The following is a 23,227-nucleotide window of genomic DNA, read 5'->3' as shown; positions in this document are numbered from 1 at the left end:
GGGGGTGTGGGTGGTGAGGGGAAGGGGACTTTTTTCTTTTTGATAGGTCCTAGTCTATTCTATTCTATGGGGGAAGGGAGATGTGAACCAAGAGGCCTGAACCCAAGACCTCCTAGTAGTAATGGGCTTCCACATACCACATACTACCAAGTGCGCTAGGCTGTTCACAAGGGGGCTATTTTTTACTCCCTATTCAATAACAGGAACAGGAAAAAAAGAATTCCCTTGCATGCAGTACCTTTTGACATGTTTCCCGATGAAACTCCTCCTTGTTAGGTGCCTTGTGGAAATACAAGTAACCACCAAAAATTTCATCAGAACCTTCTCCAGAAAGAACCATCTTCACACCCAATGATTTTATTTTCCGAGACATTAGAAACATCGGAGTGCTGGCTCTGACAGTAGTCACATCATACGTTTCAATATGATAAATGACTTCCTCGATTGCATCTATTCCTTCCTGATATGACAAAGAAACCTTCACAATCCTGCATTACGAAGGACAAACCCAATAGGCTTTTCTTCTTATTTGCAACATTAACTAGAGAAGAAACTACCTGAACTGTGAAGTGGAACTCATGGTGGTGAGTACCAAGATAATCTGCAACCTCCCTTGCAGCTTTAAGATCTGGTGAACCCTGAATAAGAAACATGCATGGGAAAAATAAGAAAGTTCAAAGGTAAGGTATACAGATACATATTACTAAAAAATAGATAATAAGATGAAAATAAAACCTCAAGCATATAACTCTATCAACATAGTATTCTGGACCTTGTTCTGTAAGGAGATAGACATTTGAGAAAAGCAAAAACCTCCATGTAGGTACCAATGAGCTTAAGATGTAAATTAACCTAGAGTTTAGAAATAACAGCATGATCCTACATTTTGGGTTGAGATTCAAATCATCTATAACCCAAATGCAGAATATAAAAATAGGATGAGCAAGGAACTGAGAGGAAAGGGGACCAATGTGTCATGCATGTATAAGATCAAGAGAAATATATAGATTATGAATCTGATTCTCAACTTTTGAGCACCTCACACAGCGTTCAAGACAGTAATCCCCCTATGGATTGTCCCCAGAGTTTGAAATCAGATTATCAGCATCAGTAAGTCTGTCTCAAGGGTACGAAACATTCACATAGAACTAAAACAGAGTTTTAGACACCTCAAAGATTGGCCATCTATAATGCAGTAAACACCCCTGATGGATTGTTCTAGTTTTTTCTGTTTGATACTCCTTCAATCTTCTTGAACAAGATAGAATCTCCAACTTTTTTTTTGTTGGAACCTACAAGAAAATGTTTAGGTATTGATTGCTCTACGGTAAGTGTGGCTAAAATAGTGGCATTTGAATGCTAATGATGCTATACCCCTAAAATAAAAATGATAATGATGAAAAAAATTCGTATGATGATACTATACACGGTACCACACAGTGTCATATGTATTAAGGGCGTACCCAGTGCATGAGGCTCCCGCCACTGCGGGGTCTAGGGAGGGTCATAATGGATGCAGGCTTGCAGCCTTACCTCCGCTTGGCGGAGAGGCTGTTTCCTGACTCGAACCCACGACCACAAGTTCGCAATGGAGCAACCTTACCGTTGCACCGAGGTCCGACCTCACAGTGTCATATGTATTGATGCCTTTTTTATGCTAAATACAAAATTAATTAATCATCCCTTCTCATCATTACATATTCACAGTCAAACAAACAGCCTATGGATTGTGACTCTAAATTCATTTAAGATCGATAACCATTGGGACAATATCTAATTGATCTCTCTCTATGCTCTGACTAGATGGTATTTGTCATCAAATTGTTCAGAAATTTCTCTCCTCCTACAGTCCCCCCTAGCCACCAAAAGAAAAACAACAACAACAATACTACCTTAGCTTGACCACTGACTGCTGGGAAGAGCTCCCATGTCTTTGTTAACTCTTATCAATGAGGACATCAATGTATCATCATTGTGATGCAGGTAAGTCACCTAAAGGGCTTATTTTATTGAAAATAAGCTTTGGGTTGGGTTATGTAGGTGTTGTGTTTTTGATCCCATAGGTTTACTTTGTAATTGGCCAATTTAATGAGCCTAAAATATGGGTAGAAAGTAGGAAAACGGGATTTATTTCATTAGTTTAGTTAGATTCTTGTTTTGAGTCTGTTTACCTTTAATATTTCACTTTCCTAGTCAACTTAGGTTACCTTATTAGGTAAGGATTGGGTTAGGCCTTTCCATTTTATTGTCTTAGTCTGTTTTTGAGTCTTCTATATAAGTTTGTAAGGTAGGCCAGAATTGCACACAAATATGATTAATGAGATTTTGGCTTGAGTCTTTTCTTTTATTCTATGAGACTCAGATGGCTGTGAGATGCAGTGCTATATGGTGAGAGGCCATGTGTGAGAGACTCAATCCAAACTATCCTTCTTCGATCTTCTATTTTCTTTTATTATTATTATTATTTTTATTTTTATCTTCTATTCAATTTGATTTCAGTGAGAGTTCTACCCTGAAATTTACTGATCTGCTGAAGACCATTCGAAAGACGGAATCAGCCGCTGGAATTGATGTTTGATTGTCACATGAAAGCCTGAGAATATCAGTACATTGATCCTGCTGTAGTGTTGGTTCTTAGTTGAACTGGCATCTAAATTACATTGCCATGAAACCCAACGGTGGAATAAAACATGATTCTTTGCATACGGACCCATTTGTCATTTGTATACCTCAGATGACTAGATGGCTAGTGGTCAAGATTTCACAAGGAGCTAAGTTATTTTTTTTGGCACTGCTGTATTCTATATTTATCTAGGTGGAAAAGGGAAGTTGCCTGGCTGGAGCATTTCAAGAGGAATTTAGCAGTGAATCTTCCATTAAGGACTTGATGCCTCACAAAGGCACAGGATAGAGCCAACTACCAGCAAGAGAGAGTACAGAAACAAGACAGGTAAACCTCCAACTCCAACCCTTTGAAGTCCCCACTGACAACAGATAACAGCAGAAAACCAACCCACCCCCCATCCTCAGGACGAAGGAAACATAAAGAGGAAGACAAAGAAAAAAGAATGCAGTCTAAGCACCTTAACCCCCTCCCCCCCCCCCCCCCCTATAAAAAATAATAAAAAAAAGTTAATCTCCCCCTGCTCCACTAGTTTTTTTGTTTGAAACACCCTGTTACTCCATTCCAAAATATCAATATCACCTTCAAACCAAAATCTGCCTTTTACGTCCACAGCCATGAGGAAATTTACCTAATTGATTCTTCTTCACAAAGACTTATCTTTGACAGGACTCCAAACCATCTCCTCTATCAGCCTTATCCTCTTCTGGCTGGAGTAGATAACCAGATGCCATCCCTGTCTTTAGACTCTGGCATTGGTAACCAATACTATGCTTCTTCCTTTCTACCTCTACTCATGTCCAAACTAAGCCTTGAGCACCCTTAGCAAGCCAGCACCTCCTTGAGATGAAAAAAACAAACAACACTGACCTGACAGGCGCAAAGAAAGAGTCGATAGGTCTCAACTTCTCTGATATGACTCTCTGTAACCTCCAAAGCCAAAGAATATTACCTGCAAACCATTTTTATGGCCAAAAGTGGAATGCAAGGGGGAGGCCTTAAGAATGGTCAACCTATAAAACTAGAATCTTTTGCCATTATCTGACGTTTCCTTCCAGCTTTGAGTCCCATTCCTCAAGGAGGGGCTCGCCCTATATTGACAGCAACCACATGAAGAAAAGGTGGGAGAAAAAATAGAATACAAAGGGGGAAAAACCCTAAAATTCCGAAACCAAAAATAATGTAATCCTAGATGGGGATAAAGCCAACTAGAACTAGAACCAGGATTTACTAGGGTTTAATGGATTGGCTAGGGTGGAATTAGATGAATAGTGAAGTTAGGGTTAGGGTTTGAGAAGGAGATCAATGTAGGGATCTAGGGTTTATAATGAGTATTATGGCTAGGGGCTTGGATCGAGTTTCCCAAATAGTGAGGGGGAGATTCGGTCCAAGTTTGGGCTGCTTCTAATGGTGGAATCAGGCTGGGCAGGTTTTAGGTTATGGAAGTGACGTTTGGAGATGGAGGGATATTAGGGTTTGGCTTAGAGGGTTAGGAACAGAAGGGTTTGGGGATGGAGATTTACTCTACTGGTTATTGGATGGATTCTTGAACTGGTAGCGTCGGATAATCGAGCCATGAACCTTCAAACAATCAGCAGTAGCAAACTTGAACAAATCTGAATGCACACGAATGAGAGAGACAGTGAACTCGTGAAGGCTATCTCAGCCTCACCTTCACAGCCTATCTCAGGACAGTGGAATGTAACAAAGCAAATTTCTTATTCATTAAATCGTGGGGGGCTCAATGGAGCTCTTACATTATATAGCCTTCAAGGCTGGACATGAAATATAAATCCTAACTAGGACTAGGACTCAAAATAGGAATAGGAATGCCAACTAGGACTAGGACTCAAAACTAGGACTTCTAATTAGGATTCAGATTTGATCTAGGAATCCTAATTAGAATTACAACTCAATAAAGAATAAAACATAATAAAAACAAATAAAACAAATACTAATCTAAATCCCCACGACTGCTGTTGGTGTAGGGAAAAATCCCTATACCTACCCGATGGCTAATTATGCTGGTGTAGGGAAGAATCCCTACACCTGCGGCTGGTTTTACACAACCAGTTTACATCAACTCCCCCCTTCTCAAAAACATTTGTCGGATGAAAGACATGTAGCGCACGTAGAGATCAGGATCAAGGCGCCTGAAGTCGTCGGCGTGAATCCAGGTACTGTCACTATTAGGGCGATCCTTCCATTTAACAAGGAAAGAGTAATAGCCGCGACCACCCCGCATAGTAGTAAACTTGTTATCATGCACATTCTCAATGACATCAGCAATAGGAGTGGTAAACTGTGGGAGGCGGAGAGCATGTGCAGTATCACCGTCGTCCGAATGGTAGCCGACATAAAGAGTGAGATCGGCCACATTGAAAACATTGTTAATATTCATAGACGGAGGAAGCTCGAGCATATAGGCATTGGTCCCAATGCGTTGTTGCACCTTGAAAAGACCCATTTTGCGAGGGTGGAGCTTATGATTGGCTCCAGGAGGAAGTCGCTCAGGAGAAAGACGGACCATTACCAAATCACCAGGTTGGAATTCCACGTATCGGCGATGATGATCCGTTGCTGCCTTGTAACCTTCATTGTTAATAGCAATGCGTCGGCAAACGTCGGTATGGACCTTGGTGATGTGGCGGAGGAACTCATCAGTGTCCACACTAACACGAACATGAGGAGGAAGAGGAAGCAAGTCCACGGGGCACTTGGGTTGGAGACCCAAAATAATCTCAAATGGAGTACGGCCAGTGGTCCGATTGACAGAACTATTGTACGCGAACTCGGCAATATCAAGGACAGAAGGCCAATCTTTCGCATGATCACGAATAAGACATCGGAGGAGATTGCCTAAACTGCGATTAACCACTTCAGTCTGCCCATCTGTCTGAGGATGAAAGGTGGTGGAGAACTTCAGCTTGGTATTGGTCTTCATCCACAAGGTCTTCCAAAAATAGCTAGTGAATTTGACATCACGATAAAAAACAATAGACTCGGGTAGCCCATGACTACGTACTACCTCTTTGAAGAAGAGCTTGGCGATGTGACTAGCATCAAATGTCTTTCGACAGGGAATGAAATGAGCCATTTTCGAAAACCTGTCCACCACCACAAATATAGAGTCATAACGCTCCCGTGTAGATGGGAGACCGAGAACGAAATCCATGCTGATATGTAACCAGGGTGCATGAGGCACTGGAAGAGGTGTGTAGAGGCCCGTGTTTTGCTTATCACCCTTGGCAAGCTGACAATCTCGACAACGCTGAATCACCTGTTGGACGTCACGCTGAAGATGTGGCCAATAATACAAATCAGCAACTGCAGCATATGTCTTGCTAATGCCAAAATGCCCTCCCATGCCACCGCCATGTAGTTCCCTAATGAGGTGTTGCCGAAGGGATGTGTTAGGGATACATAGGCGTGTCCCGAAGAAGAGATATCCATCACTTAGGGAGTATTTGGCATCAGTTCCGCCTTGCTGTAATGTAGTATGAATGGGGGAAAAATCAACATCAGCCGTGTACTCATCTCTGATATGTTCGATGCCTGTGCTGTGAGTAAAAGAGGTGGATAGGGAGAGAACTTTCCGACTTAGCGCATCAGCGACCTGGTTCTCTTTACCTGCCTTGTACTTCAGAACGAAATGAAACTCTTGGAGATAGGCGATCCATTTAGCATGGCGGTTGCTTATGGATCGCTGAGAATGGAGATACTTAAGGGCCTCATGGTCAGAGTATAGAATAAATTCTTTGCCCACAATGTAGTGTCTCCAATGCTTTATAATCTGGATCACTGCATAAAGCTCCAAATCATAGGTAAAATAAAGCCGCTTAGCATCGTTGAGTTTCTCACTATAGAAGGCAATGGGATGATTTGATTGCAAGAGAACTCCTCCAATCCCAACATGGGATGCATCTGTAGCCACCTCAAATATGACATCAAAGTTTGGGAGCCGTAGAACAGGTGCCTCGGTCAACTTTTGCTTGATCAAGGAAAATGCTTTGGTAGCAGCCGGTGTCCACTGGAATTTGCCCTTACTTTCTCTCATGCACTCAGTAATGGGTGCCATGATGCCGCTGAAGTTCCGAATAAAAATGCCGATAAAAAGATGCTAGGCCGTGGAAACTCCTAACCTCTGTCAAGGTGTGTGGCACTGGCCAATCGACTATGCTTTGCACTTTCTCCGGATCAGCTTCAACCCCGGCTGAAGATATAATAAACCCAAGGAAGATAACCTTAGGTAACATAAAAGAACACTTTTTGAGGTTGATGAAGAGTTTCTCTATACGTAACACTCTCATCACTTGCTTTAGATGATCGAGATGCTCCTTGGTGGTGTGGCTGTAGATAAGAATGTCATCAAAGTAAACCACAAGAAACTTACCGATGAATGGATGAAGTACCTGTGTCATTACACGCATGAAGGTGCTTGGAGCATTTGTGAGACCGAAAGGCATCACCTTCCATTCATATAGACCATCCTTTGCCTTGAAAGCAGTCTTCCACTCATCTCCTGGGCGGACCCGAATCTGATGAAAACTGGCTGTGTAAAACCAGCCGCAGGTGTAGGGATTCTTCCCTATACTAGCATAATTAGCCATCGGGTAGGTGTAGGGATTCTTCCCTACACCAACAGCAGTCGTGGGGATTTACATTAGTATTTGTTTTATTTGTTTTTATTATGTTTTATTCTATATTGAGTTGTAATTCTAATTAGGAATCCTAGTTCAAATCTGAATCCTAATTAGAAGTCCTAGTTTTGAGTCCTAGTCCTAGTTGGCATTCCTATTCCTATTTTGAGTCCTAGTCCTAGTTAGGATTTATATTTCATGTCCAGCCTTGAAGGCTATATAATGTAAGAGCTCCATTGAGCCCCCACGATTTAATGAATAAGAAATTTGCTTTGTTGCATTCCACTGTCCCGAGATAGGTCAGAAGGTGAGGGAGATAGCCTTCACGAGTTCACTATCTCTCTCATTCGTGTGCATTCGATTTGTTCAAGTTTGCTATCGATTGTTTGAAGGTTCATGGCTCGATTATCCGAGATCTCTACCAATTCAAGAATCCATCCAATATCCATAGTAGTAAATCTCCATCCCCAAACCCTTCTGTTCCTAACCCTCTAAGCCAAACCCTAATATCCCTCCATCTCCAAACATCATGTCCATAACCTAAAACCTGCCCAGCCTGATTCCACCATTAGAAGCAGCCCAAACTTGGACCGAATCTCCCCCTCACTATTTGGGAAACTTGATCCAAGCCCCTAGCCATAATACTCATTATAAACCCTAGATCCCTACATTGATCTCCTTCTCAAACCCTAACCCTAACTTCACTATTTATCTAATTCCACCCTAGTCAATCCATTAAACCCTAGTAAATTCTGGTTCTGGTTCTAGTTGGCTTTATCCCCATGTAGGATTACATTACCCGAGTCTATGATATCCGCTCTTTAAGTCAATCTTCGAAAAGATGGAAGCACCTGTGAGCATGTCTAACATGTTGTCAAGTCTTGGAATAGGAAACCTATATTTGACGGTGATCTTGTTTATTGCCCTGCTATCAATACACGTCCTCCATGTACCATCTTTCTTTGGAGTAAGTAATGCTAGAACAGCACATGGGCTCATGCTCTCAACAATAAACCCCTTGCGAATCAGGTCATCCACTTGTCTCTTGAGCTCGGCATGCTCAGTAGGGCTGAGACGATAAGTGGGCAGATTTAGTAACACCGAACCTGGTACTAGATCAATGGCATGCTGAATATCCCTCATAGGAGGTAGCTCATCTGGAAGATCGTCTGGTACTAGATCTGAGAAATCATCAAGCAGATCTTTTATGGACTTGGGATGAATAGTGGTAGGGGTTGGTGACATTGCTCTCGTGACCAGGGCTAGTATCAACCCTGTCTCTTCACTTGTAGTAAGGAATTCTCGGTGAGGCAGGGACAATTCGTTGCTCCATGGGTTGTGCTTTAGTAGTACTAGTACTAGCATGTGGTGCCTTGCTGCTTGACCCTCCTTTCATTGGCTGTCTATTGTCAATAGTTTTCAAGACCTGTTGCCGCTTCAGCTAGGCAGCTCTAAGCCTTGGCTTCATCAATGGTACATTGAGGGGGTTGAGAACCAATGGTTTCCCTTTGAAGTCAAAGAAACACTGATTTTTTGTACCTCCCGTCAATACATTGTTATCATACATCCATGGTCTCCCAAGTAAAACATCAGTCAGAATCATAGGAATTATATCACACCAGACATCCTCCTCGTAACCAGAAATCTTGAGTGGCACTGAGCATCGCTGATTAACCTCTAAAGTATCATTATTAAGTAAGGATACCTTGTATGGTTGTGGGTGAGGTTCAGCTTTAAGCTTCTCTTCAATGACAAAAGCTTTAGAAACCACGTTGACACAACTACCGCTGTCCACGATCACTTGTGTTGTTGCTGTCCCGCTATCCATCAGTGTATATTCCTTCAGATCCAGTTTTACCTTATGCTTATCATCACGGTAATACTGATTTCCATCGTGATCTTCATCTTCTTCATAGGCAGAATTGTTGTTGATCCTGTGTGTCTGTAGTGTGGGAACCCTCTGTGGTAACCTACGTGGATGTCGGTTGTTAGTGTATGAAGCAGCAGCTTCAGTTTGTGATATTTGCTGTGGAGGTGCAGTAGGACCTTGTTGTGACAGTACATCAACCTGTTGCTTGATGGTCTTCACATCTTCAGATTAAACCTTGACTATCTCAGCCGATTCTTTGTAGAGTGGTTGGATCACTTGATTTTGGAGAACCCATAGCTAGGCTTTGATACCAAATAATGTAATCCTAGATGGGGATAAAGCCAACTAGAACCAGAACCAGGATTTACTAGGGTTTAATGGATTGGCTAGGGTGGAATTAGATAAATAGTGAAGTTAGGGTTAGGGTTTGAGAAGGAGATCAATGTAGGGATCTAGGGTTTATAATGAGTATTATGGCTAGGGGCTTGGATCAAGTTTCCCAAATAGTGAGGGGGAGATTCGGTCCAAGTTTGGGCTGCTTCTAATGGTGGAATCAGGCTGGGCAGGTTTTAGGTTATGGAAGTGATGTTTGGAGATGGAGGGATATTAGGGTTTGGCTTCAGAGGGTTAGGAACAGAAGGGTTTGGGGATGGAGATTTACTTACTGGTTATTGGATGGATTCTTGAACTGGTAGCAGATCTGGATAACTGAGCCATGAACCTTCAAACAATCAGCAGTAGCAAACTTGAACAAATCTGAATGCACACGAATGAGAGAGACAGTGAACTCGTGAAGGCTATCTCAGCCTCACCTTCACAGCCTATCTCAGGACAGTGGAATGCAACAAAGCAAATTTCTTATTCATTAAATCGTGGGGGGCTCAATGGAGCTCTTACATTATATAGCCTTCAAGGCTGGACATGAAATATAAATCCTAACTAGGACTAGGACTCAAAATAGGAATAGGAATGCCAACTAGGACTAGGACTCAAAACTAGGACTTCTAATTAGGATTCAGATTTGATCTAGGAATCCTAATTAGAATTACAACTCAATAAAGAATAAAACATAATAAGAACAAATAAAACAAATACTAATCTAAATCCCCACGACTGTTGTTGGTGTAGGGAAGAATCCCTACACCTACCCGATGGCTAATTATGCTGGTGTAGGGAAGAATCCCTACACCTGCGGCTGGTTTTAAACAGCCAGTTTACATCAACCCAGCTACCATAAAAGCCATAATAGAGGTACCAACACTGCAAAGTCTTTACAAACAAAATCTAAGTTTTGGTTTAAAAAAAATCTTCACGCGTATATGAAACTTAAATTCACCTATGAAGAATTATAACCTATTCCAGTTAAATATGTGCCACATGGGCACCAAAAGACAAAGCATATGTGCCACATGAGCAAATCTAAAATGTCCAGCCCCATGCAAGGGCCTGATGATATCATGGTTCTAAGTATTGGTATCGTATCAGCACATCGGTCAATACATATCGGTAATGCCAAAGCCCGATACCAATACGGATTGAGTGTACCAGCCAAAAAGTGGATAATATTGAAATTATGCCTGATACCGGCCTGATTCCAGCCGATCTATATCAGTGTCGTATTGGTAGCGGTATTGGTATCGGCCCAATCTGATATGGACACTGATACCAATACCTATAACCTTGAATGATATGGGTGGTTTGATGAATCTAAGAAGTCTGGCATAACCAGGAGTTTTTTCCCTTGCGTGCAGCACTGTCAGTACAAGTAATGTAGCTCACAATAGGATAAGGATCCTATTAGAGGCCAAGCAACAAGATCTAAGTACAGCTGTTGGTTTGGCTAGGCAGTTTGGGGTTGTTTAGGGCAGATCTAGGGTTTAGGCTAGGGTTATGGATGAAAGTAATATATGGTAATGATCAGCAGGTCTAGGGGGTTATTTTGATATCAAAATATCGGGGATTTGGATCAGTTTAAACTTCCTGCAGAATTAGGGTTAGGGTTTCGGGTTTTAGAAATTAAGAAAAATTACCAAAACTAGGGTTTTGAGTGGGATCTAAGGGCTGGGACTGAGGTCGAGTTTTCTAAACAGTAAGGGGAAGGCAAGGATTTAAGTCTCGGTCCGTATCGTATCGTCTCGGTATCGGTCGTGGTCGATACGATACAGGCCGAGACGTATCTTTTTTTAAAAAAATGTAAATGTCTCGACTGTATCGAGACGTATTGACCGAGACGTACTGATACGATACGATACGATCGATACGTATCGATACAGTCGAGAGTTTTTAAAAAAGATTATTTTATTATATTTAAAAAACGATATGTATCGAGACGTATCGAGTCGTCTCGATATGTATCGATATGTATCGACCGATACATACCGATACATATCGAGACGACTCGATACGTATCGTTAACTTAAAAAACACATGGCCATTTCATTGTTTTCACCTAAAACTCGATTTCTAGCAGTCCTGGCAGAAAAAAGGTCTTCCCAGCTTTGAGAAACCCTTCCAAAAACACATTTAAACTTGCTTTTTGGGTAAGATTTCTTGAGGGCTTTCAATTCTTTGCCAAAAACGAACTTAGAGGAGCTGAAATCACATCATTTGGTGGATCTAACAGCCTACATTCGAATTCAAAAGCTGTTCTTGAAGGGTTAGGTAAGTTTTTTGAAAAAAACTTGAATCTTTTGCTTGAATCTTTAATTATTGGTATGTTTTTTGGTAGGAATCAAAGAGAATATGTTAAACAAACATAGATATTGCATTCTTTGTATGCATTTACAAAGATTTGGTTTCAAATCCATGTTTCTTTGACCATTTTTACCCAAAACCGAAAATTCCTTCTTTAAAATGAATTTTTTTTTTTTTTCTTCTTAACTTTAAAACAAATGGTAATGTTTATAAGATATGGAGTACATTATGTATAGATGTATGACATCCCAAGAAGATTATACATTTACCCTAAAATCTGTTTTTTTTTTTTTTTTTTGGGTATTTTTTGAATTTATAAAATACTTAAAAAAATGTAAAAAATCTGATTTTTCCATCTATACTCTTTCATTATAGTTTGATAAAATGTATAATTGGCTGAAATAGAATCAAAGACTTAGATTCATATATGTAGTACATTATGTCATTTTTTTTAATTATTTAAAAAATTAAATAATGTGTAACTAGTTGTAGAAAATATAAAAATGTTTAAATATTGTTTAGGGCAACTTTGCTAGGTAGTAAATAAAAGAAGATGATGCAATGCATGACATGCATCATAATGTGTGTCTATACTTGTATAAGTAATAAATTATTGATGTGTGGATTTGAATATTGTTTAATATATATCTTATATAGTTATCTACTTTTGTTTGGTATTTAGGACGATGCCGCGACAACAAGACATTGGGTGGTCTTATTGTACCAAAATAAACAATAATAGATTGCATACACAGTGCAACTTCTGTGACACTCAACATCTTGGAGGTGGGGTAACTCGGCAAAAAGAGCACATGGCAGAGGATATGGAAATGTTTCCAAGTGTACACAATGCCTGTAGAGTTAAGCGGGGCAATGCAAAAACACCTTAGAGATTCCAAAAAAAAATCCAAGCAAGCACATGATGATGTTGATGCATTGGTGAAAAATTTGATGGAAGATTTTGAAGATTATGAAGGATCGGATATGGAAGCAGAGGAGGACCCAGAGTTGGCATTGGCGATGAAACAATCAAGACATGAAGCAAAAGAGCAACAATGGAGAGCTGAGCAATTGATTAGAAGTCAATCAGCTCGACCCAGCCAGGGCCTTGTAGATATTGGTGTTGGCTCCTCTTGTCGTCCATCTCTAAGTAAGGGTAAGCAACCTGTTGGCCTTAGTAGAGCAACCAGTGTGAAGGGGATGTTTGACCGGTTTACAAAGAGTGGTAAGGGTAAGAGAAAGAAGAGCCCAGATATCAGAGGCATGGATCCTAATGTCTATAGAGCAAGGGATGCTAGCCAACATCGCCAACAGATGGATGAGGATGCAACACAGCCACCATCACAAGATCCTTGTCCTAATGTTGAAGAAAATGAAAGTAGCTCTGAAGAAGGTTTAGTCAGGAGGACGAGGTCAGGTCATCCGTATGGAGGAACTCAACAACATGTTGATGATGAGGATGAAGACGACGATGGTGATGGTGATGGTGATGGTGCTGCTGCTGCTGCTGCTGCTGATGATGATGATGATGATGATGATGGTAGTGGTGGTGGTGGTGGTGGTGGTGGCCATGGTGCTGGAGGTAGTGGTGGTGGCCATGAGGCTTCACAACATCGTGCTGGGGTTCAGTTCACATGTGAGGCAGGATACACACATACTACCCAAGATATGGATCATGGTGCTGAGCCTGCTGGCCATAAGACTTACTCGCGGAAGCCGCATAAGGGCAAGTCTGCCAAGCGCTCCCACAATCCATATGATAGTGATGTGCTTATGAGTGGCATGGAGTCACTTAGCATTAGTTCTGATTATGCTGGTGCTTCATCAGGCCATGGGCATTATGCATCAGGTTCTTCTTCAGGCTATGGACATGGGGCTTCTGTAGGGTATGGAAGTTATGGATACGGAGAAAATCAAGTACAAGCACAACCTAGTGCTGTCGTGACATTAGCCACTCCAGAGCAGTACACACGATTCTACTATGAGTGGGAGAGTCACTACCATCAGTATTTTGACTGGGCTCAGTATTGTGCTTATGTTCGGACAGTACACAACATCATCCTAGTCGCTCCTATTGTTAAAGACCCTTACAGACATGACTTTGATCCACCCCAACATTCTTCATGGCAATAGAGTGACTCTACATGTAAGGAATTTCATCTTTTAATCTTTTATAACAATTTCAAAGTGCTACACTTGTCTGGTTATTGATTATTAACAATTCTTAGTATATATGCATGATATATGACACAAATTGCTTGTTTATATTGTTTTTTGTGTCCAAAAGTGTATTTTCATGTGTATTTTGATCATTTTCATGCGTTTCTGCACCGATCGATACGTATCTCCGATACGATACGATACGATACGTCTCTTAAAATCGCCTGACCAATACGATACCCGATACCGAGACTTAAATCCTTGGGGGGAAGGTTCGACTGTAATATGGGCTGAATTGAATGGCTAATTAGGTCAGAACAGGTTTTTGACTATTTAGGGTTTAGTGGAGATGAAGGGGAATTAGGGTTTAGCTATGGAAGATGAGGCAGCAGGCTAGGTCGAATGGAGGGGTTGATGTAGTGATGCTGTGTCTGAAGTTTGAAGGGATTTGGCTGATAGGATATGGCTGGACTGAATTTAGAACACTAGGGTTTATGAAATTAAAACAGAAAATAAAGGGATCGAATGGGGAAGGAGAAGGAATGATAAAAAAACAGAAATTAAACTCAAACTCACCACTGGAATCTCCCGGCAGCAGCTTGAATGATGAAGGATGAAACCACCTTCAGAGAGAGATCCTCCCAGCCGTCACGGCGTAAGGAGTCGCAGGAATCCACCCACCCTTTCCACCTTGAAATCCACAAGGATGCACACTCAAAGGAGCAGAATAGCAGCAGCAGTCGGCCAGCAGTAGAAAACAGTCTTTTTAATTAAAATTTCAATGTGGGGGAGCCCTCCACGATTTTATTATTTATAATATGGCTTGAAGCCAAGTCCTACTACAAAATAAAGTCCTTTCCCTCACAAAATCGTGGAAGGGTGGGACAAAATAAAAACAACTTAAATCTTTTAAAAGAAAAAGACACAACTACCCCTACTAACTTAAAATAAAAGAATCTAACTTAAAACAACTAATTTAAAGGAAGATTCCATATTAGCCAATAGGATATAAGGACCTATTAACAAATAGGAACACTTCACTTAAATTAGACCAATTGAACCAATTGGATGCAACCAGTTCTAAACCGGTTCAATTTAAAAACAGGAAAATAAACTAAGTATGGAAAATAATAATCCTAATCTATGGCTCCCTATTCAAACCCTAAGTTCAGGGCTTCTTCTTCTTCTTCTTCCTTCTTGGAGCTGCATCAACAAGTCTATTGGATTCAGGCTGGGGTTTGTGAAGATTTTCAGAAAGAGGGGCTTCTAAGGTGATAGTTTCTGTCAGTCCAATCAATTAATAATTCCAAAGACCTTAGGAGGAAAACTTATCATCAACAGATCTCCGTGCCTCACGAGTCTTCCCCCTTGCCTCCTACTCCTTTTTCTTCTTCTTTTTCCTTCTCCTACTCCTACACAATTTTCTTCTTCTTCTTCTTCTTTTTTTTTTTTTTTTTTTCTTATTTTACCTTTCTCCTCTCCTGCTCCACCGTTTTCCTATTTTTTTCCCCCTCCTCTTTTTTTGTCCTTAATATTTATATATTCTAGTTAGGCCAGCCCGAATTCGCTTGATAATAAATTAGTTGGATACTAATCAGGCAAGTTCAACCCAGGCCTAAGTCTTCTTATCCCTGAAGCCCAACACACCCAAACCCACCTTGTTACCATATATATATATATGCATTAGGCTTAATCCCCCTAGCTCACCGGCTCACCCGATCCAAACCCACTCTGGACCCTATATATATATATATATATACTCTACAGCTGAACCCTCTTTTAGACATCTACTTAACTTCAACTTAACAATAAAAGACACCTCACCTTATCCTAGTACAAATGTACCCGACATAAACAACTATATTATATTTGTATGGAAGATAGGCAGCTTTGCTAAGACCCATATAACTTATCCAATACATAGTCAAACTGATTACATAACTATTATATATGATTAAACATCTCTACTTAAAAGAAAATTACAAATAAACCCTGTATCATTTAATATGATAAAGCATTTTGCTAAATCAAAGGATCAGATTTTTTGACACACTCTTGCATATATGAAAGTCTTTAGGTCGAAGTAAAGTCGAACATAAAAATAAAGAACAAAAAAAGCCAGGTCATCCAGTCCCTTCAAAGTTCATAGAAGGGGTATATTAGGTAAAAGTCTTCCAGTTAACCTATCAGGCTTTAATGCCCTAGGTCAGGAAGAGAGTTGCAACTCTTCTATTTGTCCTTTGTGCCCAATTTGCCAAAATTCTGGCTTCTATGTTGCTTCTAGTCGCTGTACTTAAACAGTATTTGATAGTAAAATTATCTATTTCTTTTCCCTTTAAGTGCTAGTCTACTGCCACTTATGCTCTTTTCACTGAATTCTGGTTTAAATCTCTGTATTACTCAAGCCTCTGTTCTCTAGTCAAATGATCCTCTTATAAGCATTTTAGTGTTATGCTTTACACTCTTCAATTATCCCCATCATGAATAGAATCCAACACATAGGATTTCTCTCTTTTACACACTAATGCACGAAAAGAAAGTAAGTGATAGCATAATAGACAACAAAATGACATTTGACTGAGATAGTAGGTCATGTATTTTAAAAAAAAACAGCGACAGCATTACTAAGGAGTTACTTGGTGACACTTTGAAGTCATAGAAACTAAGTGGAAGGCCCCAAAGATGTGGATTGAGGTAGCTCGAAAAGTTTTGAAGACCAAAACTTTACAAAAAAAAATAGCCCAAAATGGTTCAGAACCATTGAATAAACTCAATAGCAACCTCAGATGGTTAGGAAAAGGTTTCAATTATGATGTCAATGATTAACACAATGAGTTGATATGATCCTACAATGGAAGAAGAAAAAAAAAGGGGGGGGGGGGGGGGACACAAGTTCATTTACACAGTTCATCATGACAATCTCAGGATGGATCACCATATCGAGCCACATGGACAGTTGGTTTTCGCCAACTGACAATTGGATTTGTTGTACAACTTATGGACTACCCACGTGCCAAATTTCAGACAAATTCAATCAAATAGCCATGCATGTATGTCCATGCATCCTTGGATTTTTCAGCTGTCTGTGTATGTCCATACACCCTCTCTCGTAGTTCCTAGATTTTCAAAGCTTATTTTGCCACTTGCTGAACTCTGTTTAGTCTGGAACAGTAGACAAGGGACCTTGGGGTCTCCCATCCACAAAAATATGAGCGCTATCCGATTTGCCGCGAGGCAGATATTTGAGTGGTCATGAGAAGCTTATCAGGACAGTCCATACTGGGTAACTCTCCTTACCAGGGTTTTAAGAATTGGGAAACAGAATCGGCCGTGACCGATCCCAATTTCTACCGATCTGACATGGCCGATTCACACCCAAAAACCCTAGAAATTCCCTTTTTTTGTATCTTAGAACCGATTCTAGGGTTCTTGAGCACCAATTCCGATCTGATCTGGATAGGAATCACCACTGACCAATTTCATGTTTTAAAACCTTGTTCCCTCCCCCTAAAAAAAGAAATAGGAAAAAACTTCATTTACCAATATAATTTATAATAGAAGACCCCAAAGACATTTTTACCAATATCAGCTTCTAGTGAAGTGGGGCATGGGAGCAAAAGCTCTAATTATTCCTACAAATATGGTCATACGCTTTACAATTTACAGATTGCCAAGAAGAGAAGATGACAAAAAAAGAGACCAATACAACAAGTGAGGTTGAATTATTTGGACTTCCCAAGTGTCATCAATACACATCATAAACCGTGTAAAATACCTCAGAACAAAATGAAGATATAATAGATGACCTGGAGATAAATAGGTCAAATTCAGAAAGTAAAATCACCTTCAGACCAACGCAAAAGGTATGTAGCTTTGATCCCCATTGTCTAGCAACTTTTGATTCTTCCAAGTAGCGGGAAGCCACAGCAGCAACAAGCGACGAGTCAAGTCCTCCAGATAGAAGTACACCAAATGGCACATCCGTCATTAGTCTCTTAACTACTGCCTGCATGAAAATAGTACAAGGGGTAAGAGATAAAGAAATAGTGGAAAATGCAAAGGAATAATCTTTACTTTTAAAAATGAACTACTACTACTTTGTCATATTAATGTAACCAAGATAAGGTAAAACATAACCACTCAACTGAAAGTTCATGTCGAGAAAATTATTACCACTTTTTCATCTTAGATAAGGTAAAACATCACCCACTCAACTGAAAGTTCATGTTGAGAAAATCATCAGAGAGAGTTAAGCAATCCCAAAAGAAGTTCTTTTGATTAGTGCTAGAACAAATAAAAACAAAAGAATCTGAATTTTTTTTTTTAACCAGGAATTTTCTTGATGGCTGTTATCATGTTTGAGCAAGATCTACCAACATTATGTAGTTCACTGCAAGAATAGAGAAACCTCCCCCCTCCCACCCAAAAAAAAATAAAAAATTGAAGAATAAATTATTGTTGATTATATCAGCTCCTCTAAGAAATCCAGCATTGATTATATAAGCTACTATGTGCAATGGTTCCCAGAAAAACTAGACAACATATACATTTATACACCATTCGTAAATATATTTTTCAATCCACACAAATATCAATGAGAAATGAATTTTCTATTAAATATTGGCTATATACTAATGTCACAAACATCTGTGATATTTCTTAATAGCACCAGGTTAATTTAACCCTCAAGCATATGAAAAAGATGATGGTAAAACGAGGGTGGTTTAGCAATTTCAGACCATCATCATTCTACTCCCTTGATCTTCCTTCTCCATCTCCTTCGATTATTTCCCCTTTTCTCTGCAAGTTTGACACTGATGGTAGGCCACATTGGACGTCAGAGCGATCATTGCAGTTGCAGCAGACAGGGACCATCTACAAATCCTGCTCTGGTGATCTTCCTTTTCAACAGCTGCAATCCCCTCTCCAACAGTGTTTCTCAGTCCCTGTCTTTCCTGATTTCTCTCTCCCATCTCTGGCAATACATTTCACTTTATTGTCTTCAGTGACCTCTTGCAACTCCGGAGATTTTTCACAGTGGATTTTCATATTGGAGAATTCAATGGTTCCGCATTTCAGGTTTCGGTTTCAATTTTTTAAGTCAAATGTTTTATTGTTTAAGGTCTAAGGCTAATGATTTCACAGTTTATGGTCTAGGATTTTATGGTTGAAAGTCTCATGGTTTACTAATTACTATTTTAAGTTTGCATGGTGTTTATGATGGCTTTCCGGTGACTCACTGAGAAGGAAGAGCTGAAAAGGTGATGTTTTTGAAACTTTGCAAATTGTAGCTGGCCAGAAAAAACTACTTTGCAAAGTTTACAGTTCACATAGAAGGAGCCATGGAAATGGACGATCCAGATTCATTTGTGGCATCTGGAACATCTTTGACGCTAATACGAACCCAAAAAATTTTACAACCCATTTTATGAGTAAGCAATTATCTCCAGTTTTGCCTAGTTACCAGAGATTTTTCCAAATGAATATATGAAGGTTCAACCTCAATGATCACCAAAAGCAAATACTCATGTCTTTCATTTGCCACTAAGAAGCTACAGCAAAGAAACTACTGGATGAAAGTCCAAGAATTTGAATATGTATATAACCAATCAAAGTTTTCCTCGAGGAACCATCTATTGTACGCATGCACATATTACAGGATTACTTTATAGTAACTATTCTTTGCTCACACGATGATGAAAACATAAAAAGCAAACTGTTGGATGAAAAATTAAATGAAAGAAACACACAAAATTTTAGCTCCTAATCGCCAAAAAAAAAATACAAGATGCAAATAAATTTCAGTGCTTGCCTTCTCAAAGGCCTGACGTAAAACTAAAGGATTGTAAGGAGTTGACGGTAAGCCTTCTGAATACCATGGTGGATTATACCATCGCCTGAGTTCACCTGCAGATAGCTGGACATTATCAGATCAAAATGAATAGCAGATGGAACTAAAGCCAACAGTTGAAACATCAACCCCTTGGGAAATCATGATGACAGTAGTATATTAAAAATACAACAAATTTTTAACTTATCTTTTTTTCAAAATGTTATAACTAGTAACAAGGAAATAGATGTTCAAAAACATAACTTACATTTTCCAAATCTTGATGGCTATTAATATGGGAAGAGACTTCGTAAGAAAAATGGGTGGTTCAGCAAATGTAGACGGTTGGATGAGGAATCTAGAAGAGGGACCAAGGCAATATACACAGCTCTTTCATCCTATTGGGTCCTTGTGTCACAAATGCAACTCATATTCCAATGGACTCCAAGATGTTCGAATAATATTAATGGTAGACTGAGAAAAGAAGGGGTTGTTCGTTCTAGGATCTGTTTTGGGGATAATTTTCCTCATAGTTCAAAATCTCGCGAAATCTCGATCGAGATTTCAAAGATTTCGAGAATTTCGAGAATTTTGACCCCCTCGAAACGAAATGGCCCCTCGAATAAAAAAAATACAAAATTTCGATCGAAATTCTCGAGATATTTCGAGATTTTTTCAAAATCTCGCGAGATTTCGAAAATCTCAAGAAATTGTTTTATATAAAATACCATGTTTCGATAGTCTCGGTCGAAATTTCGACCGAGACTGAGAAACAGAGAACATTTTTCCTCCTTTGGCACTTTTGCTTGGTTTTTGAAGGTTTTTGCTCATTTCTTCTTCAATCTTCCACTTCCCACTTGAATCCTTGCCGCATCTACGCCGGAATCACTTGGAGAAATGCATGATCAACATGTTTGTTTGTGATGAAATAAATATATGTTAGACACCGGAAGCCGATCTACGACTTCACGGTGTCGAATTTTTTTTTTGGTATATATATTATTGTTATAGCAAACACCAACAAAATCACGAAAAGAAACAAGAACCAAGCAAAAGAACACAGAGATATAACGTGGTTCACACACCAGTATGGTGTGCTACATCCACGGGCGAAGACGAAGATGATTCACTATGCAAATCGGAGAAAAAATTACAATGGAAACTCTCAAGAACACCCAAATCACTGCTGCTGCTCTCTCTCAGAAACCCTAGAACGAAAACCCCAAAATCTGCCTCTCTCTTTACAATAAAGCGGGTAAGGAACATAAATACTCCTCCATCGGATCCGGGTCGATCCATCGGGTCGGGTCGATCCATCGGGTCGGGTCGATCCATCGGGTCGGGTCGAACCGTACCGCTGGGGCTTTGCCCCCGCACCCCCAATGAGATCAATGATGGATAGGCCCAAACCCTCTGCTACCATCACAGATCTCAGAAAAAGTTCCATTCGGGTCGCCACCAAAAATGTCGGAGCGGGTCATTCTTCGAAACGGGTCCAAGAATTCAAGACATACATAACAATTATTTATTTATTTTTCTACTTCAAAAATTGGATTTATTTACAATAAAAATCAAAAAATAATAGGGGTTATGTATATTGTATGGTGATGAATAAAATATATGTTAGACACCATTGGCCAATCTATGGCCTCATGGTGTCAAAATTATTTTTCTGCCAATAATTAATTATTTTAATTTTCAAAAATTATAAAAATTATTTAAAAATTTCAAAAAAATAGCAAAAAATAAGAAAAAATATGAGGTTTTTGTTTTAAAATTACTGAAAAATATAAAAGTAAATTGTACATACTTCTTATTTGCTGCCCATTTACATATCTTTTCGATTTTGTTGTGCTAGGCCAATATTTATTTGAAAAATATTTTTAAAAATTGTTTTTAAATATGAGGGTTAGGGGAAAAATACTAAATAATTATATACTTATATACTTGTATTAGTGCTCTTAAATCTTAATTCTTAAACATTTAAACTAAAAGAATTGATGTGCTTCAGCGATTAATGAATTGTCTTTTATTCATGCAACAGTAAACTAGTCCGATTATGGCGAACCGTGGTAAACGACGAGCTAGAGGCAAGAGGGGCAGAGGCAATGGCCCGCACTGTGGGGAGGGGAGCACACCCAGCGCACTAGGGGTGACATTGCATGGTTGCATGGCACTCCAATTGATGGGGATAAAAGAAAATCCCAATGCAACTATTGTCACATGCAGTTTTTGGGAGGTGGTGCCACTAGACTCAAACAACATCTAGCTGGGAATTCTCCTGAAGTGGTTGCATGTCATATGGTCCCTCTGAAGGTATCTAGGGCTGTCATTGATTACATGAAGAGAGGGAGTAAGAGGAAGGCTCAGAGGGAGAAGGCAAAAGTAGATCTTGAGGAAGCAGTGAGGTGTACAGCGGGAGGCCAATCAAGCCATCGTGATGATGATGATGATGACAGTAATGATGTCTATGTTCCTGATGATATAGAGACTGAGCGAGAGGCTAGGGATTGGAGACGAGCATAGATGATGAGCAGAGCCAGTTATCATGAGGATCAGGAGAGAGTCGAGAGACAGAGAGTAGGTGGTACCTCTAGAGCTGGTGCTAGTGGTAGTGGAGGAGCAGGTACAAGTGGAGGAGGTGGGTTGCCTAATCCCTTTAGGAGATCACAGAGTACGAGGGCAGCTCCCCCTCCGCCTCCGCCTCCGCCACCACAAGATGACCCAGCACTTCACCAAGCACCTGGTATTTATAGAAAGAAAGGCAACAAACAACCAAAAATCAAGGGAGCATGGAAAAATCTGAAGGGGATGGTGAAGGAATCTATAGCTAAGTGGATGTTATATCATATCATCCTAGCAAACACAGCACAAGGCCCCTTTTATCAGACTATGATAGATTCCATTGCTGAGGCTGGCCCAGGGTATAAGGGGCCCACCCCATATGAGATTATGAATGTGTATTTGCCCCAACAGAAGAGAGAGCTTGAAGACTACATCAATGAAATGAGGGGGTTGTGGGAGAACTATGGGGTGACCATAATGTGTGATGGTTGGACTGGTCCTACAAGAAAGTCCATCATCAACTTTATGGTGAATTGTGATGGGAGGACAGTCTTTCTGAAGTCTGTTGATGTATCCAAGGAGAAAAAGGATGCAAAGTATATCTACAAATTGCTGAAGGAAGTGGTAGAAGATGTAGGAGTGGGGAACGTTGTCCAAATTATAACGAACAACGGAAGCAACTACAACAGTGCCGGTGAGAGGTTGATGCAAAACAATAAGTACCGGTTGTTTTGGACTCCATGTGCTGCCCATTATATAGACCTCATGTTGAAGGAAAGGGGAAAGATAAAATTGGTACAACATGTTGTGGAAAAGGCAAGGCAAATGACCCACTTTGTCTACAA

The 23,227-nt window shown here is 40.0% G+C and overlaps 1 protein-coding gene across 2 annotated transcripts in view; it reads right to left on the bottom strand.

Moving 5' to 3' along the window:
- The window catches only part of LOC122639195 (asparagine synthetase [glutamine-hydrolyzing] 2-like), a 35,803-nt gene that overhangs the window by 3,469 nt on the left and 9,107 nt on the right, over positions 1-23,227 (bottom strand). For both annotated transcript variants that reach the window (XR_006329487.1, XM_043832023.1), the window contains exons 6-9: positions 19,800-19,894; positions 17,832-17,993; positions 558-638; positions 239-460 (exon numbers count right to left, since the gene is read on the bottom strand). Coding sequence is in view for 1 of the 2 variants with exons in the window: in XM_043832023.1 (XP_043687958.1) it covers positions 239-460; positions 558-638; positions 17,832-17,993; positions 19,800-19,894 (560 nt within the window). In the remaining variant the exon portion in view is untranslated. The remainder of the gene's footprint in view (positions 1-238; positions 461-557; positions 639-17,831; positions 17,994-19,799; positions 19,895-23,227) is intronic.

This window comes from Telopea speciosissima, chromosome 1 (genome assembly GCF_018873765.1).
Source record: "Telopea speciosissima isolate NSW1024214 ecotype Mountain lineage chromosome 1, Tspe_v1, whole genome shotgun sequence".
In the NCBI taxonomy this organism is placed as follows: Eukaryota; Viridiplantae; Streptophyta; class Magnoliopsida; order Proteales; family Proteaceae; genus Telopea; species Telopea speciosissima.
This window is presented reverse-complemented; position numbering and strand designations above follow the sequence as displayed.